Source organism: Camponotus vicinus, unplaced genomic scaffold, assembly GCF_025532165.1.
Source record: "Camponotus vicinus isolate PSW18456_S1 unplaced genomic scaffold, iyCamVici1.0 SCAF_13, whole genome shotgun sequence".
Classification (NCBI taxonomy): Eukaryota; Metazoa; Arthropoda; class Insecta; order Hymenoptera; family Formicidae; genus Camponotus; species Camponotus vicinus.
Window position 1 is genome coordinate 14553444 of NW_028141949.1, and position 22929 is coordinate 14576372.

At 34.5% G+C, this 22929-nt stretch overlaps 1 protein-coding gene across 4 annotated transcripts in view; it reads left to right on the top strand.

Moving 5' to 3' along the window:
* The window catches only part of LOC145964348 (semaphorin-1A), a 202272-nt gene that overhangs the window by 116866 nt on the left and 62477 nt on the right, over positions 1 to 22929 (top strand). For all 4 annotated transcript variants that reach the window (XM_083086990.1, XM_083086993.1, XM_083086992.1 and 1 more), the window contains 2 exons: positions 5588 to 5684; positions 6951 to 7002. In XM_083086990.1, coding sequence (XP_082943116.1) covers positions 5588 to 5684; positions 6951 to 7002 — 149 coding nt within the window. The remainder of the gene's footprint in view (positions 1 to 5587; positions 5685 to 6950; positions 7003 to 22929) is intronic.

Consider the following 22929-nt stretch of genomic DNA (forward strand, 5'->3'; position numbering starts at 1 on the left):
TGTGAAGGAAAGCTTTGGAAGAAAGTCAGAATAATAAGCTTTTATATTGTAAAATATTAATTCACGCGCAGAATAAGTTTCCTTATCTTGAATTATATCTTCTGTTCTCTTTTATTATACGCTATATTAACAAACATATGTATATATATAAATTTATATAAAATATTAATTTAATTTTAATTTTTTGAAATATCTGTATGTGCATGTAGATAAAAATCTTTAAATTTTGAGAGCATTTTTTGCACGAGGTCATCTCTGTATAAATGACAGTTAAAATTTTCTGCTACAGATCGATGCAGCTTGCTACGCTAATAAACGCTAATTATAATTATCTGCTTTAAAGAGTAATAGCTTATTCATATTGTGAACGCTTTGGACCGAAAAAATTATATCCGCTATTCGATCAGCATTAAATTCTTTACTGGAAACGTATCGATTGCGTAAAAATGTGCCAAGTAGAATAAACGTAGGATAAAGGTGGCGATGGTGCAGGTGGCGGTTCGCTGAGTAATACAGGCCGCGCGTATAATAAGCCAATATAAATGCAAATGTCCGTGGGAGTAGGTATATATTTTGTATTTAGCAGCTTAAGTGAAATAACACGGCAAAATTATGTGGAGTAATATTATTAAAATAAAATTATAGGACAAATAAAGGCTTATTATATCTACGTGTGAGACTCGATCGAATCGTGTATATGTGTTTACGCACAATATGTGTGCATTCGACTTGCATATTAATTCCATTAAGCTAGATTTTTTTATTTTCTTACTTCGCTCTTTGTAATTTTATTTATTTTATTTTATGTACCGGTTATTTATTATTGATTTCGAAAGGATTTTATTTTATATTTTTAATATTTACGTTGTATATTTATCCATTTAAAAATATGTTATAATATATACTAATAAATGTGTGTATAATATTTTTGTTATATTATTATAAAGGGTTATTCCAAGTTTTAAAAAAAATGCTTACGTTTATATTATTCAATTATTTAAAATTTTGTATTTATTTATAAATGTGTAATATAGGAGGAAAGAAATAATATTTATTTTGAATATATTTGAATACAAATTGCATCTCTTGCTTGTGAGAGAGAGAAAGAAAAAAAGCATAAAAAATAAATCATAAATCGCCTATTCTCAAAAATTGAAACAGAATCCTCATGGAAAGCAAATGGCTTGGAAGAAAAAGAGAAGACACGAGAAAGTGCAAAGTAACTAAAGTAACTGTAAACCAACAAAACTTTCGAGCATTAGAAGTAATGCACTTTGGAACATTGTGTTGTGTGTATGTGTGTGTGTATATATTGTATAAAAGTATAAAAGAGATCGACTTCTTATATCTAACATTTGGACTCGATTGGAAACTATCTTATTCCGTTTATATCCCTACTGTATGTAACACATATGTCTTATTTTTTGACTCTATTTTATTTATATTACTAAATTAATTTTCTTTTATCGGTTGAAACTTCTCCTTAAACATTATTAGAATTTAATTTTTGGCGAAACAAAATTGTTTATTACTATATTATATGTATATTTCTTCGAAAAAATAAATTTTTTAAAATTGTGGAATAAAATATATTTAAATTTTTTTGTTTTCGAGAAAATTAAAAATTAATTTCTCTCTTTATAAAAGTTTTTAAGAAATTAATTTTTTCTTCTCTTTTCAAATTTAGATAATTTCAAAAAATCTTATATTATCTCATATGTGTTGTCAAACTTGATAGCAGTTTTAATATCAAAGTTATAAAATTAAATATATACATCTTATTTAAAGAAAATTTTATTTTACAATTTTGATATATTTTTTCCAGGTAATTATCTTTTTTTTCGTTTGTGCCGCAATTTGTGGTTTATATATATTTTAAAAATGACAATAAAAGATTTCTTTGTCTCTTCTTGAAAAAAATAAAAAGTAATGTAGCGTATTTTTTGTAAAGTTTACTAGTTTTGTTTATCCATCAATTGCTAATTGATTTTAATTACCAATTTCAATACTCGTAGATCAAAATCTTGCGATCACGTCCTGCTTCCAATCGGGGATCCACCGTTACGCGATGAAAATTAAACGAACGTAGTTCAATCGATCACGAACTGAACATTGATAGAGGAAGCAGAGTTGTCGATAAGCATCGACCAGCCAAGGAAATTGATTCGAGTCAATGCGAGCCAGGATTCGTAAGCCACGAGCCGATATCAATACACGTTTCGAAAATGACTCGACTCGTCGAGAAGTCAATTTCGTTTATCCATGCCACGGTCTTCGTGCTATCCGTATACGCGATTGGTATACAAGGTGTCTTAGAATCACTGAACGTTATTTTATCCGCGGATTCGGTGTCGATTTTTCGATGAAAATGTTAGGTATACATTTAATAGGTTTTTTTTTCAAGAGATACTGAATATAATTTCGACACATAAATCATATATATATTCTTGAGGCGAAAATCGATCGTTATCTGCATCAGTCGCGTGCCGATCTGAGGCGGTGACGACGCTCGTGAATAAGAAATTACGTCGTAAAAGTTGGCGCGTGCCAAACTTACCCTCCCCGTGATTACAATACATGTATACACATTTATGCATATGTATGTATGTACGTACACTTACGTCCCGCAGGCAATCGTAGCTAGAAACTGCATCCATATGCATCGCGATCGTAGAAAAAAAAACAGCACTATCAAAATTAAGGTAACGTATACTGAAGTGAAAATATGTTCGCCTTGCAAATGAGTTTAGAACATATTTTCGCCCGGTACTCTTTATTCACCTGAATGATGGATAGAACTATAATATCGTGGATGATTATATTTAGCAATTTTGGGGGATCAAAGAACTCTCGGATGACTTTATTAACTGGAATTTCTGATTAGATGGTATTTAGCTACCTGGTTTATTTGAGGAAAATCTTCAAATGAAGATAAACTTTATCGGATAAGATAATTTTCAATTTATACACACATTAGATGTATATCAAAGTCTTGCAATACCGGAAATGAAAATGAAAAAAATGATTTTCTATTTAACAATCAATAATTATTTATTCGTTTCTCTTCTCTCGTAAATCTTTCTTCTCTTGAGAAAAAGCAACAAATTTTCGATATGAAAAATAATAATACATTATGGAATATGCTCTTAAGGAAACTAAAAGCTCTACTAAACCATCGAAAGTGGAAAGAAAGCCGATCGGAGGAATTTTTTTCCTCTTTTACGGTCTGCAATTTTTTTATTACTATTGTAAAAAAAGAAACGCGTTGCGAACAACCATGCAAAAAAAATAGCCGTCCCTTCTGCAATCATATGCAAGTAAGATTATTTTTGAGCTCTTATAGATCTTGACGACAGTCTGCTTTTGCGAATAGAGAGAACGGATGAGTGACACGAGGATGTTGTCCGAGCCGATTAACGTATTGGAAAACTGATCCGCGCGATTTTGCGTACCTACTCGATAGAAACGTTAAGCTTTTGTTATAACGATTTTTCAAGTACTATTTGAAATCCTTCTCTTTCGTCTTTCTCAACATTTATGAATACATGTCATTATGTTTCCTGCTTATACATGCATATAAAAAATTTTGTTATAGATACAAACTTTTATTGCATGTATTTTTGCAAGAAAGATGACTTGTCCTCTCGTAATAAACATTGCTCTAATTTATAGTATATTAAAGAAATAATTTTTTAAAAAGTCATTAATAAGAGAAGCATTAATTTTAAGAGCGCATATTTTTATTTAATCTTTTTTTTTAAATTTATAAACAGGATAATTTTCTCACAATTAAAAAAGTATTCTCTATCAACAATTTTTTTCATTCGATTCTTCATAAAATGATACAATTGCACTTATACGGCTGTAAAAAGTATTACGTGGTAATTCATTATAAAGTTGTCTCCAATTAAACAAGTTTTGCAAAGAATTTGATTCCATAAGAATTCTCGACGTCGTATTAACATATAAATGATCGTAAAAATGTTTCTCCTATTCTCTCTTCCTTCTCCTTCTTATCTTTCTTCTCTATTCCCGATACATGCTTTATAAATGCAGTCGCATATACGTAAGTGAAAAAACATAACGTGAAATATCAGAGGGAAGAGCGTTCTTTGGATCGCCGAGGTGAAGGGACTCGGCAATTGTAGGTGGATAGAGAAGAAGGAAGAAAGGGTCGTGAAGCGGATATGGAGAGTGTCGGTGGTAGTTTGCGGGAGGAGAGAGGGAGGGAAATCGGGGGGATGGGAGAATCGGATACAGAGAGCCGCTGCTGTACAAAGTAGGCGCGGCGCTTTATCGTCTCGACTAAAGGCTAAGAGATACTCTCCCTTACACTCTTTTACATGTGCTTCCTGGATATCTTCTCGGCATCTCTCCCTCCCTCCCCCGCCCTCTCCTCCTCTTTTCATTCCCACCGCTTATCGTAACAAGTTCCTCTGTCGGCGAGATGCGCGGTTGTTACATCGCGTTTCCGTCGTGAATTCTACAGAGGTATCTCGGACTTGTCGAGTTTTAATTTACATATATTGGATCTTGACATTCGCGATACGAATATGAAAATGTTTGACGTTGAAAATTCAGGTAATGAGAGGCATCTCTCGCTTTTATGAAAAAACAATTAATTTCAAATAATTTTTAATGAAGAGAATTTTAGAATTTTACATACGTATGTTTTGTCTGTATATATCTATGTTTATATACATATATGACTAATGTGTATACCGCGCGAAGGTGTGATAGAATAATAATGTATATATGAATGGTTGATTCGCAAACGTAAGGAATAACAAGATGCAGATCGCGCACAAAGTCAGACACATATCATGATTCAAATGCATGATTGATCAATTCACGGAGAACATATACTGTTTGAATACTTTATAAGAAATGCATATTGAATACTTATATTGGATATTTTATTTTTGCGTTTTCTATTTTCTATTTTCTAATTTTACGTACTACTTTTACAATTTTTTTTACACAAATCTAAATTTATTTTTTCGATATCTTTATAATTGTTAATTCAAGAAATAAATTAACAATTATAAATTAACAATTATAAATTAACAATTGTAATATAATTGTTAATTTAAGAAATAAATTATATACAAGACATTTTATACACACATAATATTATAAATTACATGAATATTTAGAGACAGATATTCATACTATTGAGCGTTCAAAATAGAAGGCTATTTTTTGTCGGTAACGTAAACATCATTTGAATTTATAATGACTCACTGGTACAAGGTCACTAGAGGTGTATTATGTGTAGGACTAAAGTTTCATTCAGTTGATCGCTAATCTTTGACAAAAGAAGACTTGAATAAGAATTGAAATTTTAATAATAATAATACGGTTATAGAAAGAAATATATTTCTAGCATGAATATCTATATTTAACGTATTAATTTTAACACGTATTAATTTTATTTCGTATTAATTTTAACACATCATCATTTAGATTTTTTTGGAAAACCAGCTACAATTTTTTTCTCGATATCTTTATAAATATCATATTTTATTTTTAATCACGATTTTTATTCGTTCAAAAATCTAACGGGACGCCTTTTCTTTTGTTGCAGGTGAGGTAATGGGCCAACGATTCCTGGGCAATGAGAGCCACGTGGAGCACTTCAAGCTCCTAGATCGTGCAGCAACCTCTATTCTGATTGGTGCCAGGTAATTGTTACATGATTCGATTTTTTGCCGCGTCGTCCCCTCGTGTTACTCATAGGGGCTTACATAAATGAGATAGTCATCGGCTAGACTCTCCGCTTATTGATGCCACGAGTTCCAAGTGGCTGACGGACGGAGTCATTCATTCGATTACGCATCAGCAGCGCGAGTGACGCAGCATCACGCGTACTAGTAGCAGAAAAGTTGTTTACGTGTGCGATTTATTTGTATGGAAAGACAATGCGATATATCGGGTTGAGCTCTTGAGGATTTCTCGGCTAATCTTCTCCCTTTAACTATTTTAGCGAAAGTTTTACCGAGTATAATTTCGATTTTTAACATTAATCACCTTGTTAAGTCAGAAAATTTTAAGAGAAAATCCCATTAAAAGTTATTCGAAATTAAATTGCGGGATATCATATTATCTTTAATTAATTTTCTTAAAAAAGAAGTCTAAATTTATTTTAGTTGTTAATAATAATTTAAATATTATTGGTCCTTTAGTGTTTGTTGAGAAACAGTCGACTCTAAATTGATTAGAGAACTTACAAAGACTAGGAGTGTCATCTTGTTATCGAATCACTAGGGATTCAATCGATAGAGGACAACAAAGCGGGTTCTCATTCAAAAATGTATCTCGTATTTTGAGAGAGCGGCTTCCCTCGCTTTTGTCGTTTTCTGTGTTGTGCGTATGTAACTTGTCCATTTTCTGATATTATTTTATCAATCTGGCCGGGCAAAGCCACGGGCTGCGGATCAAAAGCGTATCTTTTCGCGGAATCTGATCCAAATACATCGGCTAATGGAAATTTGATACAGATCAAAAAATAATTTAATTTTTTTTCACCCGATCGATGTTTCCCGCCAACGGTCAGCACAATGTTCGTGAGTCGTAAAATCAATTACGTTCGAGATATATAGCGCGAATCTTTTACGACTCCAATTTCGTCCTTTCAATTTTTTCGCTTGATTTATCTCTTCGCACTTTCATTTCTTTCGCGCATGCAACTCCATCGGAGGGATTGCGAAATCGTCTCCTTCCCCTAAAAAAAAAAAATCTTTATTATTATACCATTTGGAAATTATTCTCAGTGCATTTCTTAAATTCTCGCCTCGATTTTTTTTTCTTCTGTTCTCAACTCCTCGTGCCTTATCCATAATTACTAATGTGCTTACTCGCGCTTCGATCCGAATCGCCGACGCGTAGAGACGCAGAGATTACGGGCACGATTTATGGGGAGGATTTAACGCTCTCGTTTCGTTTTGCAGGAACGCCATTTACAACGTAAGTCTGCACGACCTAACGGAGATCGTCGACCAGGTGAGTATAACGCTATATAACCATTTCCAATATCTAGAGCTCGACAAAGAATGATTTAAATTGGAGGACCGACAGGAAGATTTAAATAGCCTCGCGCCTCTCTAATCTTTTTCCCCTCGGCTGGCCATATTTCAAAAATCGTCGCAATCATCTATAATGTTATAAGAAGGGCTGCTGATATGTAATAACTAATACTAGGCTGCTTTTTCTCCAGGCACTTTGGAATAAGTACGATAGATGCGAGATAATGATTATATTTTGTGGATAAAAGGATGGGGAAAATGATGTTCGATCCGATCAGATTGAGATGCGTGATTAGTATTTATTTTCTACTAACACTCCGAGATTTCCCCTTGGCTCTTTTCTCTCGCACAACTCATTGCCTCAATTAATTCTACGAAACTATTGTATGTGTATACGTGGAGTGCTCCTCAAGACTGCGGAGCAGAAGTCACAAAAGCGATATTGATCGCGAACGACGCAACTCACGAAACTCTGCTCGAGGAACTGGCACTCGAGAGAACCCGCAGAAAATAGAAGGAGGTTAACGCGAATGGAGGTGAATCTTGGTGGCGGCTCTTGGAACTGGCGTAACGTAGCGAGAGGAGATCGATCGGAGACAGCCCTCCACCCCTTTAGTCCCAATAACACTCCCACCTAAAATAGAATCGTAAAAGTCACTCTGCGCTCGCAATGTATCGCGATCGATTTCGATTTGAAGGATTTAGCTGTAATGGAAGACGGCGGGAAAGATCCGCGAAGCTCCTTCGATATATCGTGCGAGTCTAAGAGCAGTTTAGGTATTGCTTAGAGAAGAGAAGGCGCTTCCGGTCATCGTTTCCTCAAATAATCCTTTTATGGGGGAATAAACTTGATTCTACACGAGCGATTTTTATCGGATTGCAATCTTCGGCTTTTTTACATTTCAAATTTTTTCAAATTTTCTCGATTTTTATTTGTATAACATAACAGATAGACGAAAATAGATGCATACCATTTGTAACAGTTATTCCGCTTCGCGAAATCACGCGATCAGTCGGAGATTTATTCTACAATGTTTATTCTGTTTTCTTTCTCGCCGGGAATTTTCCTTGTCGATTGTATCACGATTTATTTCGCAACCTACCTATAATTTGCGACTAATTGCATTACTACTTTCGCAATAAATTATCCGCAGATGAAAGAGTGAGCGATAAATTTTTTCGTAAAGTAATTTTTCCGCACAGGATGTTTACGAGAACGCGAGGATAGATTAATCGTCAATTTAGGATAACATAATATCGATAAATGAAATTGGACGAATTGTATCGCGAATCTATGTGAGATATGCTCCGCGAAAGTATACGCGATGCTATTGAATCCACTTTTTCCATTCGCGTTTGTTTGAATATTTTCAGTACAGAAAGCGCTGACAGCGCTTCGCTTATCGTAAAAAAAAAAAAAAAACTTGAATAAAGAATAATGATATATATCGAATATTACATCGGCAGAGCAATTTGCTGTAAATTGAAAAGGGAACATAAAATTTAACATTAAATTGTTATGGGAGAAATTTGCATTTCATAACAAGATATATAAATATGTGATATTTTCGTGTACATCGTGTGTATTGTCTACGCGTGTACAATATGTTAATCCAATCATGGGGATCAAAATTAAATTTAATTAGGAAATCTTAAATTACAGTTGCATATAAATTATATCATGTAATATCAGAGATGGATTTTTTATAGTCAAATCATAATCGTTAATTAAATGACAATTTTAACCCAAAAAGATTCATCATAACTCGAATAATAATTGTTCTAGAATTTTTCTGTTTATTACACGTACATTGAAACGTTTTTTATATATTTTTGCTTTTGATTTCTGCATATTATAGAGCACTTATTAATATATAGAGCAAATATTCAGGATTAATAATAAATAGTGCAGACTATCGTGGCGCGCGACAAGTTGTTTCGTTCTGTGTAATAATATGTGGTTATAGAAAAGTAGCTATAATCATGTTTCTTTCTAAAACGAGGACAACCCTTTCGTTGTACTTTCCTACAGCACTTTGCGTAATATATGAGTATGCATATCACATCAATTATGTAAAATATAAACACCTTTCTTCTCGATATTTGTATTGTTCTTATGCAGGGTTTTTATCAACTTTCTTTCTTTGATTTCTCCTTTATACAAAAAAATCCCTAAGGCATCTCTGTGACTTTTGAATTACAAATAATTGAAAAGCAAGTTTGAAAAGAATAAATCGAGATTAAAGTTATACTCTATTTTTAATTAATTTATTTCTATTCTCAATTATACAAAGATACATAAATGCGCTAAAAATTGAAATCATAAAATCTCTCAAACTTTGAGAAGCAGCTCGTATTTTAGAGATAATGAAAATTGAAGTTAAGCTAGAGATGCACGGCAAAGTAAATAAACCAGAGTTAAATAGCCAAGCATTTGACGTGATTCTGAAAACTTGATGGCAAGCCGCGCATTTGGAAGACTGCCATTTTGATAAACAACAATTTCGTTCAGCGCGCGGAATGTCTTTCGCGCGAGAAGAACGTTGTTGACATCGTAATCCCGCCATTAAAGTTTTCCGCAGGGCTAATTGAGTCTGTAGTCGCTTCCGATTGAGCGTGTAAATTTGCAAATTTAGTTGCTCGAGTGCTGCTGTCAACTCGAACGAATAAGTATTACGCCTGTCTACGAGATAAGACCAGATAATAGAAGATTCAATCTCTTTCAAAGAGGGAAACTTTCTCAAGCGAAAGTCTAACTAGGAAGACTGCGATTTTAGAAAATCGTGCATTTATTTTGACAGGATGCATGACAATTACTTTATTGATCATTTCTGAATCAGGTAGATCGATCTTCTCGAATGGACTAAGGCCAAAAATAATTCGCGAGATACATTGTTTCATTTATTTTGACAGGACGCATGGCAATTAATTTATTAATCATTTCTGAATCAGGTAGATCGATCTTCTTGAATGGACTAAGGCCAAAAATAATTCGCGAGATACATTGTTGCATTTATTTTGACAAGACGCATGACAATTACTTTATTGATAATTTCTAAATCAAGTAGATCAATCTTTTTGAATAAACTAAAGACAGAAATAATCCACGTGATACATTATTGCATTTATTTTGACAGGACGCATGACAATTACTTTATTGCTCATTTCTGAATCAGGTAGATCAATCTTCTTGAATGGACTAAGGACAAAAATAATTCGCGAGATACATTGTTTCATTTATTTTGACAGGACGCATGACAATTACTTTATCGATAATTTCTGAATCAGATAGATCGATCTTTTTGAATAAACTAAAGACAGAAATAATTCACGTGATACATTGTTGCATTTATTTTGACAGGACGTATGACAATTACTTTATTGATAATTTCTGAATCAGGTAGATCGATCTTTTTGAATAAACTAAAGACAGAAATAATTCACGTCATACATTATGACTTATCACGATCAGCTGTTTCGGTGAACTCTTAGGAAAGCAGGAATTATTGTCTCATATTGCGAGACGCTGCAGCGTAGGTATTACTTTGCTAACAGGTAGATTACGGTGAGCAATTCATTTCGACGACGATATTTAATACAGCGAGCGTAAATTTCGACGAACGGCAGCACACTTAATTTACGTGTACGCGCAATTTATGCTCGGCCACAAGGTACAAGTTCCAGGATTATACCGCGGCGTCAGGAGAGAGTATATATATATATACTATAAAGAAACTTGGATCATTCCCCCGGAAAATAAAGGTTCGGCGCGTAAATTTATTCATGATTCATCTAACTTTGCCGCGCGCACTTTTTTTCCGCTCGCGAAAGCCGTATCTAGGATGCTCCGGCTCAGCTAACAAATTTCAAACTAAACTAATACTTATCGGCATCGCACTGATAATCCATAATTTATGCTTGGTGGCTAACGTTTCCCCTGACATCGTCGGGCTTCGCTGCTCAAGAGTCAATATGATATCATTCGAAAAATGAAACTCGACATATCTCTCGCCGAAATTTCGATGACATCTCGATTTATTTATACTCTGAATTATATATACGGCATATGCGCTGTATCTCTCGAATGTATTTTATAGTAAGAAAAAAAAAATAAGAGCGAGAAGCATCTTCTTTTTACGGAGAATAGTCACGTGCAGAAATGCACCTAGAAACGATGTTAAAAAAAAATAATAATAAAGAAAATTGAAAGAATTGAGACGAACCGATAATGTAGAAAATATTGAAAAACGCACACTTCTTTCGCGTTCTTTGTTACTGCTATTGAGGATGAAAATTTACTTATACATATTTGTACGAACAATTTAAAGCGAAATTATTATAGAACGTTCGTGATCGCAAGAATCGAGACAACTGGATATCTATTGAATCGTTTGGCTATTGAATGCGAACACCAATACGCGAAGATCGAAAAACAACACATCTAAGTGAACACGTATAAGTCTTTACATTATAATCTATAGACAATTATATATAATGTAAATAACTGTAAAAGCTTGTGTGTAAATATAGCTTCAAATTACAATATTTTTGAGAGGAATATTATTGCACAATTTCTTGAAAAATTATAGCTTTGTGATTGCTATATATTTAATTGGAGTCTTCGATATGTTATAAAGAATTTTGATTTTTTTTCTATTAATACAGATACTCAGAGTTGATCTCTATAAAAAAATATATAATAGCAGATCCTATTAACAAGCATATTTCTGCATCTCTCGAAAGTGACTATTATATCCCGTCGACATTGTATTTTTTATCTTTTTGCAGTAGTTGTTTTTTTTTCTTTTTTTTTCTTTTTTTTGGTGCGATTTTTGCATTTTTCGGAGTTTTTTGCAGTGTTGCATTAACAAAGCTTGCGACAAAACGCGATAAATGTTTTGGAAATTCCCCCTATCTGCGTGATCTTTTTCAGACGTAGCGTTGAAATGAATAGCATTGAGTTTGTTCTTGCATAGCCGCGCATACAATTGCATTGAAAATATCGAAAACGTATTCGGTGAAGCTTTTTCTTCCCGGAGCAAAACGCGGTCAATGATCACTTCAATATTATATATGATGTTTATTGAATTATCGAATACTTTTCATATCGATATTGGATATACGTATAATTAGATATGTCGAGAAAGAATATTAATTTTTTAACTTTAGTTACAGTTATTACTAATATTTTTATTAGAGTGCCATTAATTAAAAGCTTAATGATAAAAATTTATTTATTTTTAATGAGAAGCAAGAACCTTTCTCTCATTAAATTGCAATTTATATGGCGTATGTAATAGCATTGTATTCATATCTGATTACTCGGATGCCCGAAAAAGTGTATAGACTCGACACAATTATTTAACTATTATGTACTGTAATTAATTTAAGCGCACGTTAATTATTTGCGCGAGCTTATTGTGACAATAATGTATTAATGTAAAATACCCTTAGGAATCACAAACCGTGGCTACATCAAATATATCGAAAATCGATTGAATCGAACTCTTGACTTTATAGTTACCCGAATATAAACTTGAATAACGGATACTCGGTATTTAGGTATAGAGAATATCCGATTCTCATATTGACGGTGCATCTCATTGTGCTTTAACGAATGTAACACAATTATGCGATATCATTTATATAATTATATCACTTTCCAGATTTAAATTCAGTTACTTTTATATTTATATATTTTTATAGATTAATTGTTAACATGATTGTTCATTAATCGCTTGCATAAATTGTAGAAAATGTCAACCTTGATTATCACACGCAATTGTCAAGAAATATCGATAGTTTCACACAGAAAACGATGAAATAGCCTCTGTTTCTAATAATCAACCGTAAAAAATGTAAATTAGAAATAGATATTCTCTCTTTAATCAAACTAGATAAAATCTAAATTGATACTCGAGTAATTTATTTTAAATCGAGTTTGATTTATTTAATTTTCGATACATTGAATATCGTCACAATCTGATTCCTGAAGTTATTTTACAACGTTAATACGTTTTATTATTATCACAATAAGCAGCAGGTGAATAAAAAAGTGTCTAAAAAAATATTGACACATGTGGAAAGTGTGTCTCTTGTATTAAATATATCATATAAATTTAGTTTAAATAATTTTAGAAAATAAGTAGGACGACGAATTTTTGCAGCTACGATTTTGCGGAATTTTCTGCGTTATTTATTTCTTTCACTTATACTTGATTAAATCTATTTCTTCCCGAGAAAATTAGATAAGCTCGCAACTATCTTTCTGCAGAGTAACTCTCCCCCTCTTGATTTTCCGTAATGACGTTCCCGTAATTTAAATTTTCGCAAATTTACTTTTATTACGACGCTACGTATTTCAATGCTGAAGCATTTGTCCCCTCGTATAAATCGTAACTTAGTGTGTATAACGCCTAATGCAACTCGCGCCACGTTGCAAAGTCGACCACCAACTGCAGTCTCTCTATCACCTTCTCCGTCTTCCTCCGCCTCCGCCTCTCCGTGCATCCCGCTCTCCTTCGCGCGTAATCGACTGGAGGAAGAGAGACGTCGACGCAGAGCGGATCCGAAGTGCCGAGAGTGAGAGGCGGCTCTGACCGGTCATTCACTCGGGATGGTCGCGTAAAAACTTGCCGCTCTACCTTCCACACGTTTCTCTCGTCCGTACGTGTACTTTATGCCCGCGCACGTACACATCCGTACGTGTGTATCCTACTACACAGGAGGCGAGAGATGGACGAACGGACAAGGAGGTGGGCAGGAAGAAAGTGGAGATAGACAGATGCGTAGCGGACCTGGTCGTTCGTTCGCTCGGGTTTCCGCGAGCATTTCGGCCCGCGACAAATCGTCCCACTCGAACTGCAATGTCGCGGATCTGGTTGCTCTCTCTCTCTCTCTCTCTCTCTGCGAGTTCTAGTGCTCGTCACGACCTGGTCTGTGATGGGCCTTGATGACCGTCGATAAAAAATGCGCCCGGATACCGTAAGAAGCCTGCATCCGCGCAGAATACGCCGTTAATCTATTATTAGCAGCCGTACAACTGTAAGGTGTAATGAAAATTTCTCGTGTTCCCCGAGGATTTCAGATTTTCATACCAAGAGGAATCATTGGGGGTAGATAATTCTTACCGTTCTCTCATACCTTGAAAAATCGCGTCTCATTTTTGTAGATTAATGCGAGATTTTTTCGCTGAAATTATTTTATTCTTATAATACAATTTAAAGGAAGATTTTATTTCTTGCTAAAATTATTTTATATCAATGAATTAACATTGCTACACGTTGCTGTTAAATTTTACTGAAGCATATAATTGTAGTAAATAAAAATACACACAAAATTATTTTTTATTCAACACATTGCATGTTTAAAAATAAAATTTAATTGCATATAATAAAATTTTACTTTTTTTAACGATTGATATAAAAGATTTTACATATACAGCTAGGAAAGTCTACTTTGTGAAAAATCTCTTAATAAAAATAAAATTTTATTTAAGCATGTAATTGTTAAAGAAAAAATAATGTTTTATTTCATGTAATATATACTTTATAAAAAATCTTTTTATAGAAATTGTGCCTCGATATATCCTTGTATGATAAAGCTGCATTTAATGGAGGAATTCGCAATTGCGGATAATACGATTGATGATTTAGAACTTCGTGCATTATGGATAGCAGCGTTAAGTGACGTTTACATAAGATGATTTTTACGTGGCGTATAATTAAGAAGTTACCGTCCGCAGTGGAATAGCGCGCGAGCTGCGCTAATTGTTCCATCAACGATATCGACGTTATTCAAATTAATCAAAGTAACTATCACGTCGAGCAGCAGCAGCGCGCCGCGGCTATTAATTGGGCGGCTTTTTGTTCGTTAGGTAACGGCTGCAATTTGCGGGCGTTATTCGTATTGTCGCTCATTAAATTCACCGGGCGCATACATATCTATTTACCTGGGAATTGGCGCGCAAGAAATATGTCTTCTCGCCCTCTTCGTCGTCCCTTTTTCTTTTTCATCCTCTCCTCGTCTACGAATTCTGCGGACGCTGTGGTTGCCTCATGGTAAAAAGTTAGATGGCCCCGTGCGCGATCGGCGGAACAATAACTCACTATAAGATATTGACTTTTCGGAAAATATAGCGAAGACATTTTTAGTAGAGCGAAGACTTTTATCATCGCGAAGTGGTATTTTTAACTTTTTTTAATATCTGCTCGCGCGGATATCTTTTCCCTTTTTCCTTTTCTTATTAAAATACCGAAGGAGTTGCTAGAAATAAAAGGCAAATACTTAGGTGTATTATTTCTGCCATTGTGCTCATCTTGTATATTGACCTCTTTTTATACGAGTCTTTTTTTAGCGAAAAAAATACAAAAATTATTTACAATAGAATAAAATATTTCTTTATTTTTATCGATTTGGAAGCGATAATTAATTGTAACAATTATCGGACGATAGATTATTTTAATTTGTAAAAGCGGATGTTTTATCGCGAATTTAATTTCCTCCAATTAATTTAAATAGAGGTGAAAATTATTGCAATTTTTATAAAATTTTATAATAATATTTTTATAAAAATCTTTATAAAAATTTAAAAAAATAAAATTTTATAATTAAAAAAAAAAGAAAATTTTATAAAAATAAAAAAAAATAAAAAGTAGTTGGATGTACGAAAATTTGAGGGAAAAATATTTTTAGCTCTACGATAATATCGCTGCAAAGTATTGCATCGTGTCCCATTTTAACGACAGATCTTTATTTATTCTCACGGACTTTTCGGGAGGTCGCATTACATTTCTAAGGAACCGTACAAAACCTCACATAAAAAAATCGAACATTAGGAAACTACGGTAAATTTCTGGCCAGGCCATTAAAACTTCCTTCTTCTTCAGCAGCGATGGGCGGGCGGGTTACAGAGGTAAATGAAACTCGAAAGTATTGTCCGCACGAAAAAACAGGTCAAGAAATTTTGAAACGTGTATCGTGCGGAAATATTTATTTGGTGCCAAGTGTGTTTCTTGCGTTCGTAAATAAAGAAAATTAAAGACAAAAAATTTCGAAACAATTTCTATTAATCGGATGAGCCATAGACTCGAGAATACATTTGTTCCGTTTAACGAGACATTTTTTTTAATCCACTTTTTTTTATAAAAGATTCACAAATCGCACAATAATTTTATGCGAGACAAAAACTCAATAGAGACAAATCCTTTGCATCAATCTAGCGAAAGAAACGCATTCAGAAATGCATAAGTGGAATAACAATTTGCATTGAGTACCGCACCGAGAGGATTTTAACGAAATTGAAATGATTCGTTCTCCACCTGTGGCATTCGCCGGGCTAATGGCTGTTTCATAAAATTTAAAAGTTACAAGTTTCGCGACGAGTTATCGTCGCGTCGGTAACAAATTGTGACTCGGAACATTTCCCGTTCCATAAAACCGTTTAAGTTTTTAAAAGTGTATGGTGCATCTCTCGGAGTCCCGGGACACTTTTATTAGCGCAACGACTAAATTAGTTTTGTAATCCGTAAGACAGTAAGCTCGAGTTTGTCACTTGAGCGATTCAACGGTCGACTTTTGACAGGAAAAGAAAGGACTCGTTTCTTAATGTTTTATTAAAAACCTACTCGTTTCTTAAAGTTTTAAGAAAGAATTTGCTTTAAATTAAAGAAATTAAAGATAAGATTTGCAATAAGTCTCTCTTTTAGGCTAAAATAAAAAGATTTTAGAAAATTATAGTAATATGTTGATGATTAATATCGCGACAGTAAAAATACATTGTGTTATATTATTATTAAAAATGCAATTAATGATATACGCATCCTGTCAACAAAGGGAAATTCCTATCAGTAGCATATCACATATCAAAGTTTGTGTAATATGCAAAACAATCGTTGTTCGAGTCGACTGTACATGGCGAGGAATGATGTTAAATGTTGATGCCAGCACGTGTGTTTCGATTTGAAGAATATCATCTCGCACAAGACACAATTTAGCTACATCTTTTCTCGTTTTTCGCGCAACCGTAAATACTTCAGACAGCAATAACTAGTTGAACTCCGCGAATTCCTATAAATCCCGCGGGAGAAATTTCACTCAATCTGACAGTATGACTTTTCTTTCTGAGATACACATCGTGGATGGAATAATATGCATTACTTGTTTGAAATAGTGACGAATGTCGAGTATGTAAAAGTAAAAAGCTCTTTTTATGTAAAATGCATTTTTATCTTTTTTTTAAAACTCAGAAATTCTTTTATATAATTAACATAAATAATTTTTCCTTAAATTTTAGGAGACTCTTAAGTGATTTTATTGTATCACGTTTAAATAAATGTGGAGCTTGTTTATATGTTTTTTTTAAATTTAATATATGAGTCTGAAAATATCTCAATTTTAGAGAATTAAAAAACTAATTAATTGTTTTTTATTTATCTCTTTATAAACTATTTTTGTGGCCTCGCGACAAATAAAAGCATTTAATAAATATGACTGCAAAAATAATGTAAATAAATAATTTGATGCAAGCACATGAAAATATAATAAATAATGTAGAGAATATAATAGAGAATATATAATAAATGTCATAAGTTTGTTACATTTCATATATTTGATAATTATAATCGATTATAAAATGTATTCCGCAATATAACAAAATATTTAGTACTTTTATGACAAATAATGGTTATATTACTTGTGTTGTAAATTTATATTATATTACATTATATTTGTGCATATTATTGTATTGTGCGTATTGTGTATAATTTTATTGTTGTATTATATTGTTTATAAATATCGAGAAATAATACGGTGCAGATTATCTTTAAATTAGAAGTCGTCCCTTGATGGACTGTTAAAGAAATCATACATGTGCAAAATTTGTCGTGTGACATGTTGAAATGCGTATAACTCACTTTTATGCTAGCTTTAATTTCTCCCGATGGGAATATGTAACGTGCTTCTTTCCTTTGCACCGGAGGGACTGCGGAATGATATTTTTCATACTAGCTGATTTTCAAAGAATATTTCGCCACAAGATGACGTAGATTCCATGTCTCTCGAGTCTCTCCTTTCTAGCGTTTCTTTCAATGTGCGGAGACATGTGTACATCTATAAAACTTTCAAGAGTGCTTTTCACCACGTAAGTCGTACTTTTTCTAAGATAGCCCAATAAATATCATTTGCGTTTTATACCTTCTACGTAATTAATTTCTTTAATAATTAATCAGCGTATTTTGATTTCGAAAACAAGTACGCCATTTATGATATCTATTAATTTAGCATGATTATGAGAGCAATCGTAAAATTTGAATTTTACGTCGACCAAGTTCGATATTTATCGAAACATGCGGTGTTTAAGAAAGGAAACATCTTTCGTTAAATTGCAAGTAAAATATCATGAGAAATGCCACTTAGGATATAAACTTCTGGAAAGCACTTCTCGCGAGCGACTTTCCGACCAAGTTTCCGCAGATTATAAATTGCGAGATTCCCGTTGCCCGATCGAAAAAAATTTCAACAAGAAACAGGCCAAAGTTGGGCGCGTTTCGTACAAATCGAACTTTTCAGGAAACACTGTGGCCGACATCGGGTCGTAACATATACAACTGCCGGCCGGCGGCTTCCGTTTCCGAGATAAATCGCTCGCGAAGTTTCCATTTTCATAATCCAAGAGCGATTTGCGGGAGTTTCTCTCGCGTGCACGTTTCTAGAACATAATTTACGCGGAAAAATCCAGATGATCGACCGTTAATTTCGCTCGCAACTTCTCGCAACTTGTACCGGAATTAAATCGCCACCGGGTATAGGGTGGTGTAAGGGGGAGGAAAAAAAAGCGAGCTGGTAAGTAGAACGTGTATTTTCATTTATTTATTAAAACGCGCGAGTAATTGGAAAGAATACAAAGTTAAACTCCGGTGTCAAACTCTGTGGAAATCGAAATCTTCGTGAAATATCAGAGGGAGATGGAAAGCTTGATTTTAATTTTAAACTTTCGAGAACTACGACTCGTATATTGAAATCCTGCAAACTTTTACCACCTTTGCGACACCTTTCTGGTCAGAACGATTGGCAATATCGGTCTTAATGTAAACTAAAATTATTTTGCGTAAGACTTTCAAAGAAGACGTCGTTAAAAATTGGAAGAATAATATTTGTGTGGTTTCTTTTTTAAGATTAAATAATTTGAAATCTTATATCGTAGAAAGATGCCACTGATTTTATAATAAATATTAATAGCCACCTAAAATAATTTAGTAATTTATCGAAAAAATTACGTATAAAAGATATCGAGATCACTCTTTTCAATAGAATACTTTATCTATTTATGCATATTTTATTAATATCTCTGGAGATAAATTTGACATATGAATTTTTGTGACTTTAATTTGATAATTTAATTAATTATTTAAATTTAGAAAAGGTAATTTTTTATTCTTTAAGCTCGATTTTTTCAACGCAAAATCTCTATGAAAAGTGCACCTTAATTGAAAGTTTTAATTATACCACGAGAAATTTAATACTAAAAATAAAAGCGAATAATATATATGCTTGATACAAATTAAATATATCACATCGCCGATACAGTCGATCAATTATCAACTGTCTTAGTATATCTTTTCTATAATAATTATTAACGCTATATACCCCGCTATTGCCCCGGTTATTCGAAGCGTAGCTGCATCGGGAGATGGTGCGGAGAAAATTTGATCTGGTTTCGAGAACCTTTAGTTTCCGGAGGGAAGGAACCGATCGGGGAAGTTTAACACTCTGGAAAAAGCGTAATATTTTTGCTGGCTGCCCGTTCCAACTGCAAGTACCGCGTCGCCTTCGAGTACAATTCGGCGTACGAGAGGATCTCATCGCGGATGAAAGCGAGCCAACAAGGCGGAGGACACCTCCGGATATCCTGGCTAGCTATGGAGATACCGGTCATTTGCTCCAAACTCGATCTGGAAACTCTCATACGCGATCGTTCCCATTTACCCAGATCGGGCGATGCCCCGGCATCTTAGGTCTCGCCGTATTCTTCCTACTTTCTCCCCCTCGGTCCTCGGCTGCGCTCGTTGCAGCTGATTGCGGTTCGACCTAACGGAAGCTCGATTCGAGTTAATATCGTCGCGATAATTTCACGACCTCGGTCTCCTCTTCCGATGCCAAGGTAAGAGGAACAAGTGCCTGTCTCCGCCGTCCTCTTCGGGTGTATGTGTGTGTATCTTCCAACCTTCCTTCTCACGATTAAAGTCATCGGCTACTCTTTTCCTCGCGCCTTTATCTTAATCCGTTACCACTTAGCACTTCTTCCTTTCCCTCCTCTTTTTATCGAATATATCGATCTTGTCCTTTCTGCCTCGGTCTCTTTTCTTTTCTCGATTTGCCGCATTAGAGTCTTATTTCTCTCTCATGCTATTCATTCTGCTCTCGACTTCCTTTTTGCCCCTCCCGCGATATTCTTTCATTTCTACGCCTCATTCGGGCTCCATTCTGCTCGAAACGATCGATTCGTGAAGAAGGCTGAAGTTTTGCCCTCGGCGAAATCACTAGTGAAGGATTGCCAGAGGTAGCAGTACAGGATAATCTGGGGATGAGAGGATTCAAACCGGCAAGAAACGACGTGAATGCTTTTACGTGGAATACTAAAAATATTACGCTGTGTGCTGGATGACGGTAAATAAAAGTGTATTTATATACTTTAAAAGGCACGGTTGCCTCGAGGCTTTTTTTTCGATGACGATGAATAGAATCCAGAATCTTGTACTTTTATTCCCCACATTTTTTATATTTACACATAGCAAGCGAAAATTTTATAAATGAGTAGGGACGTACGACTAAGTAGATTAATTACAAGTTATCATTGAAAAAGTAGACGATAATTTTCAGCATAAAAATAAGAAGTACTTTTTCGTAAGAATATAAAAATGTCTCACGTCATATTAGCATATTAAATTATTCAATGTCTGATACAAAAGTTAACGTGTTATTTTTAAATTGTGAAATAAAGGTGTATATTTATAAATTTTTTAATAATATGTGCACTCGCAGATAATGCAAATCCGCAATATCTGAACGTAAATATTTGGTAGTCGAATATAAAGCGTCATCTTTCGATAATTAATTGGAATTTGCAATTAAAACTGCCTATTATTAATGGTTATCATAATTCACCGTTATCTGCTTTACTTACGAATCTATTTCAACTGCCATTTATATTATCGCAGTTATAATTGTGTGTTATCTATTCGGATATATTCCCGGAAATAAGTCATTCGACACAACTCATCCGTACGTTATCAACGGCGATAGCGTGGAACGAACGTCGGTCACTTGTCGCTGTTAATCAAGTCAAGGATGTTTCATAATTACTTAGTGAAAATTCCGGGCATATCACATATATTTCGTATATAAATAACGCACATCCATAAAGTAGTTTGCGTCGAATTCACTATGCCAAAAATATATCACTTGTGCAATCGAGCAAGAAGAAACTTCCCTCCGCGACGATATTTTATAGTTCTCTAAAGGATATTATATTATAATGTTATAAATGATGTATGGTTGCGGGATGAATGCACCGTTTTGTATGATTGAAAAGGGAACTTTTCTCGATTGTTGCTCGCTTGATCGAGTAGAATTGCATCTTATAAAGTAATTAAATTGCGACATACATTTTTCTGCGTCAATAAAATATACACAATTACTTTTACATTTATTTCGCGTGAAAATTTTATCTTTATTGATCCGAAAAAATTGGATATATAAGAAGTTTTCAACTGTCAAATGTGCTGTGTTTTTTTGATACCATCCGTTATTTAAAAATTGAAATCGATCTTCTTCTTACGCGAAAATATCAAGTTGCCGCAAGTTTCTAATATTTAACATTATATAATTTTTTATTACTAGCTCTTGAATTTTACATTCCGCTAAAAAGTTTCAGGTTGAAATTATAACCGAGGAACACGTTTAATTATCTACTTGCATTCTACAGTCCGCATAAAGTTGGTTGCTTTGACGTTTAAAGGAAAGCCGAGGGGCTTAGAGTTCGAAAGTCTCCAAAAATCCCAAATTTTGAATTCATATTAAAGAAGAAAAATAGACGGATATTAACTGATCACCTAGTCTCCGACTTGGGACAAGTCTGGATACATCATCGGATTACACCGTAACTTTTCGCGTAATCGACATTAGAGGAGCTTTGCACGACCAATATCCCCGTATGGTCGGCATTATACCCGGTGTCGACTTATTGTCGTGGCGCCAGTCGCGTGCCATCCATATATTTCCGCTTAACGCACCATCAAAGGGGAGAAGGCGCGGGAGGAAGGGCGAATTTAATCTATTTATCGCGGCTGCCGACAATCCTCCTCCCTCGCGGTCTTTTCTTTTCCGTGTATAGGTGCACTCTCGGGGCTTTCCAGCGACTGCGAACTTGCTCTGACATTCCCCCACCCACCGTCAGGTTGCCTTCAACAATTCACCCTCTTTCACCCCGCTCTCCACCCCTCTTCTCTTCCTACACATGTAGACACATATGCATAAGCGCATCTCTCTCTCGTCCGCCTCGTGTTACTTCATAGCGGCTTGTAACCATGGGCTTCCCTGAGCCTTCGTGTGCTGCAGGCGGCACAATTAGTGCGCGCCATTAGTCAGCAGCAGCCTTTTCCTTCTACATACAAAATTGTGTCTCGGTAAAGGCGCCTCTGTGTCTATTCGAGGGAAGAGAAAGGGTAGATAATAGGTACGTGCGGGGCAACCCCTTCTCTTATGGAGGGTGCGAGCGAATGGTGAGACGAGGCGTTGGCGTGCTGAAACAAATATTAGCGAAAAGAAGAGAGAGAAGAGAGCGGGGGTTGAAGGAGGAGGATGCCTACTTCGCTCGAAAGTTGCGCTAAAGTGTCTTCTTTCGTGA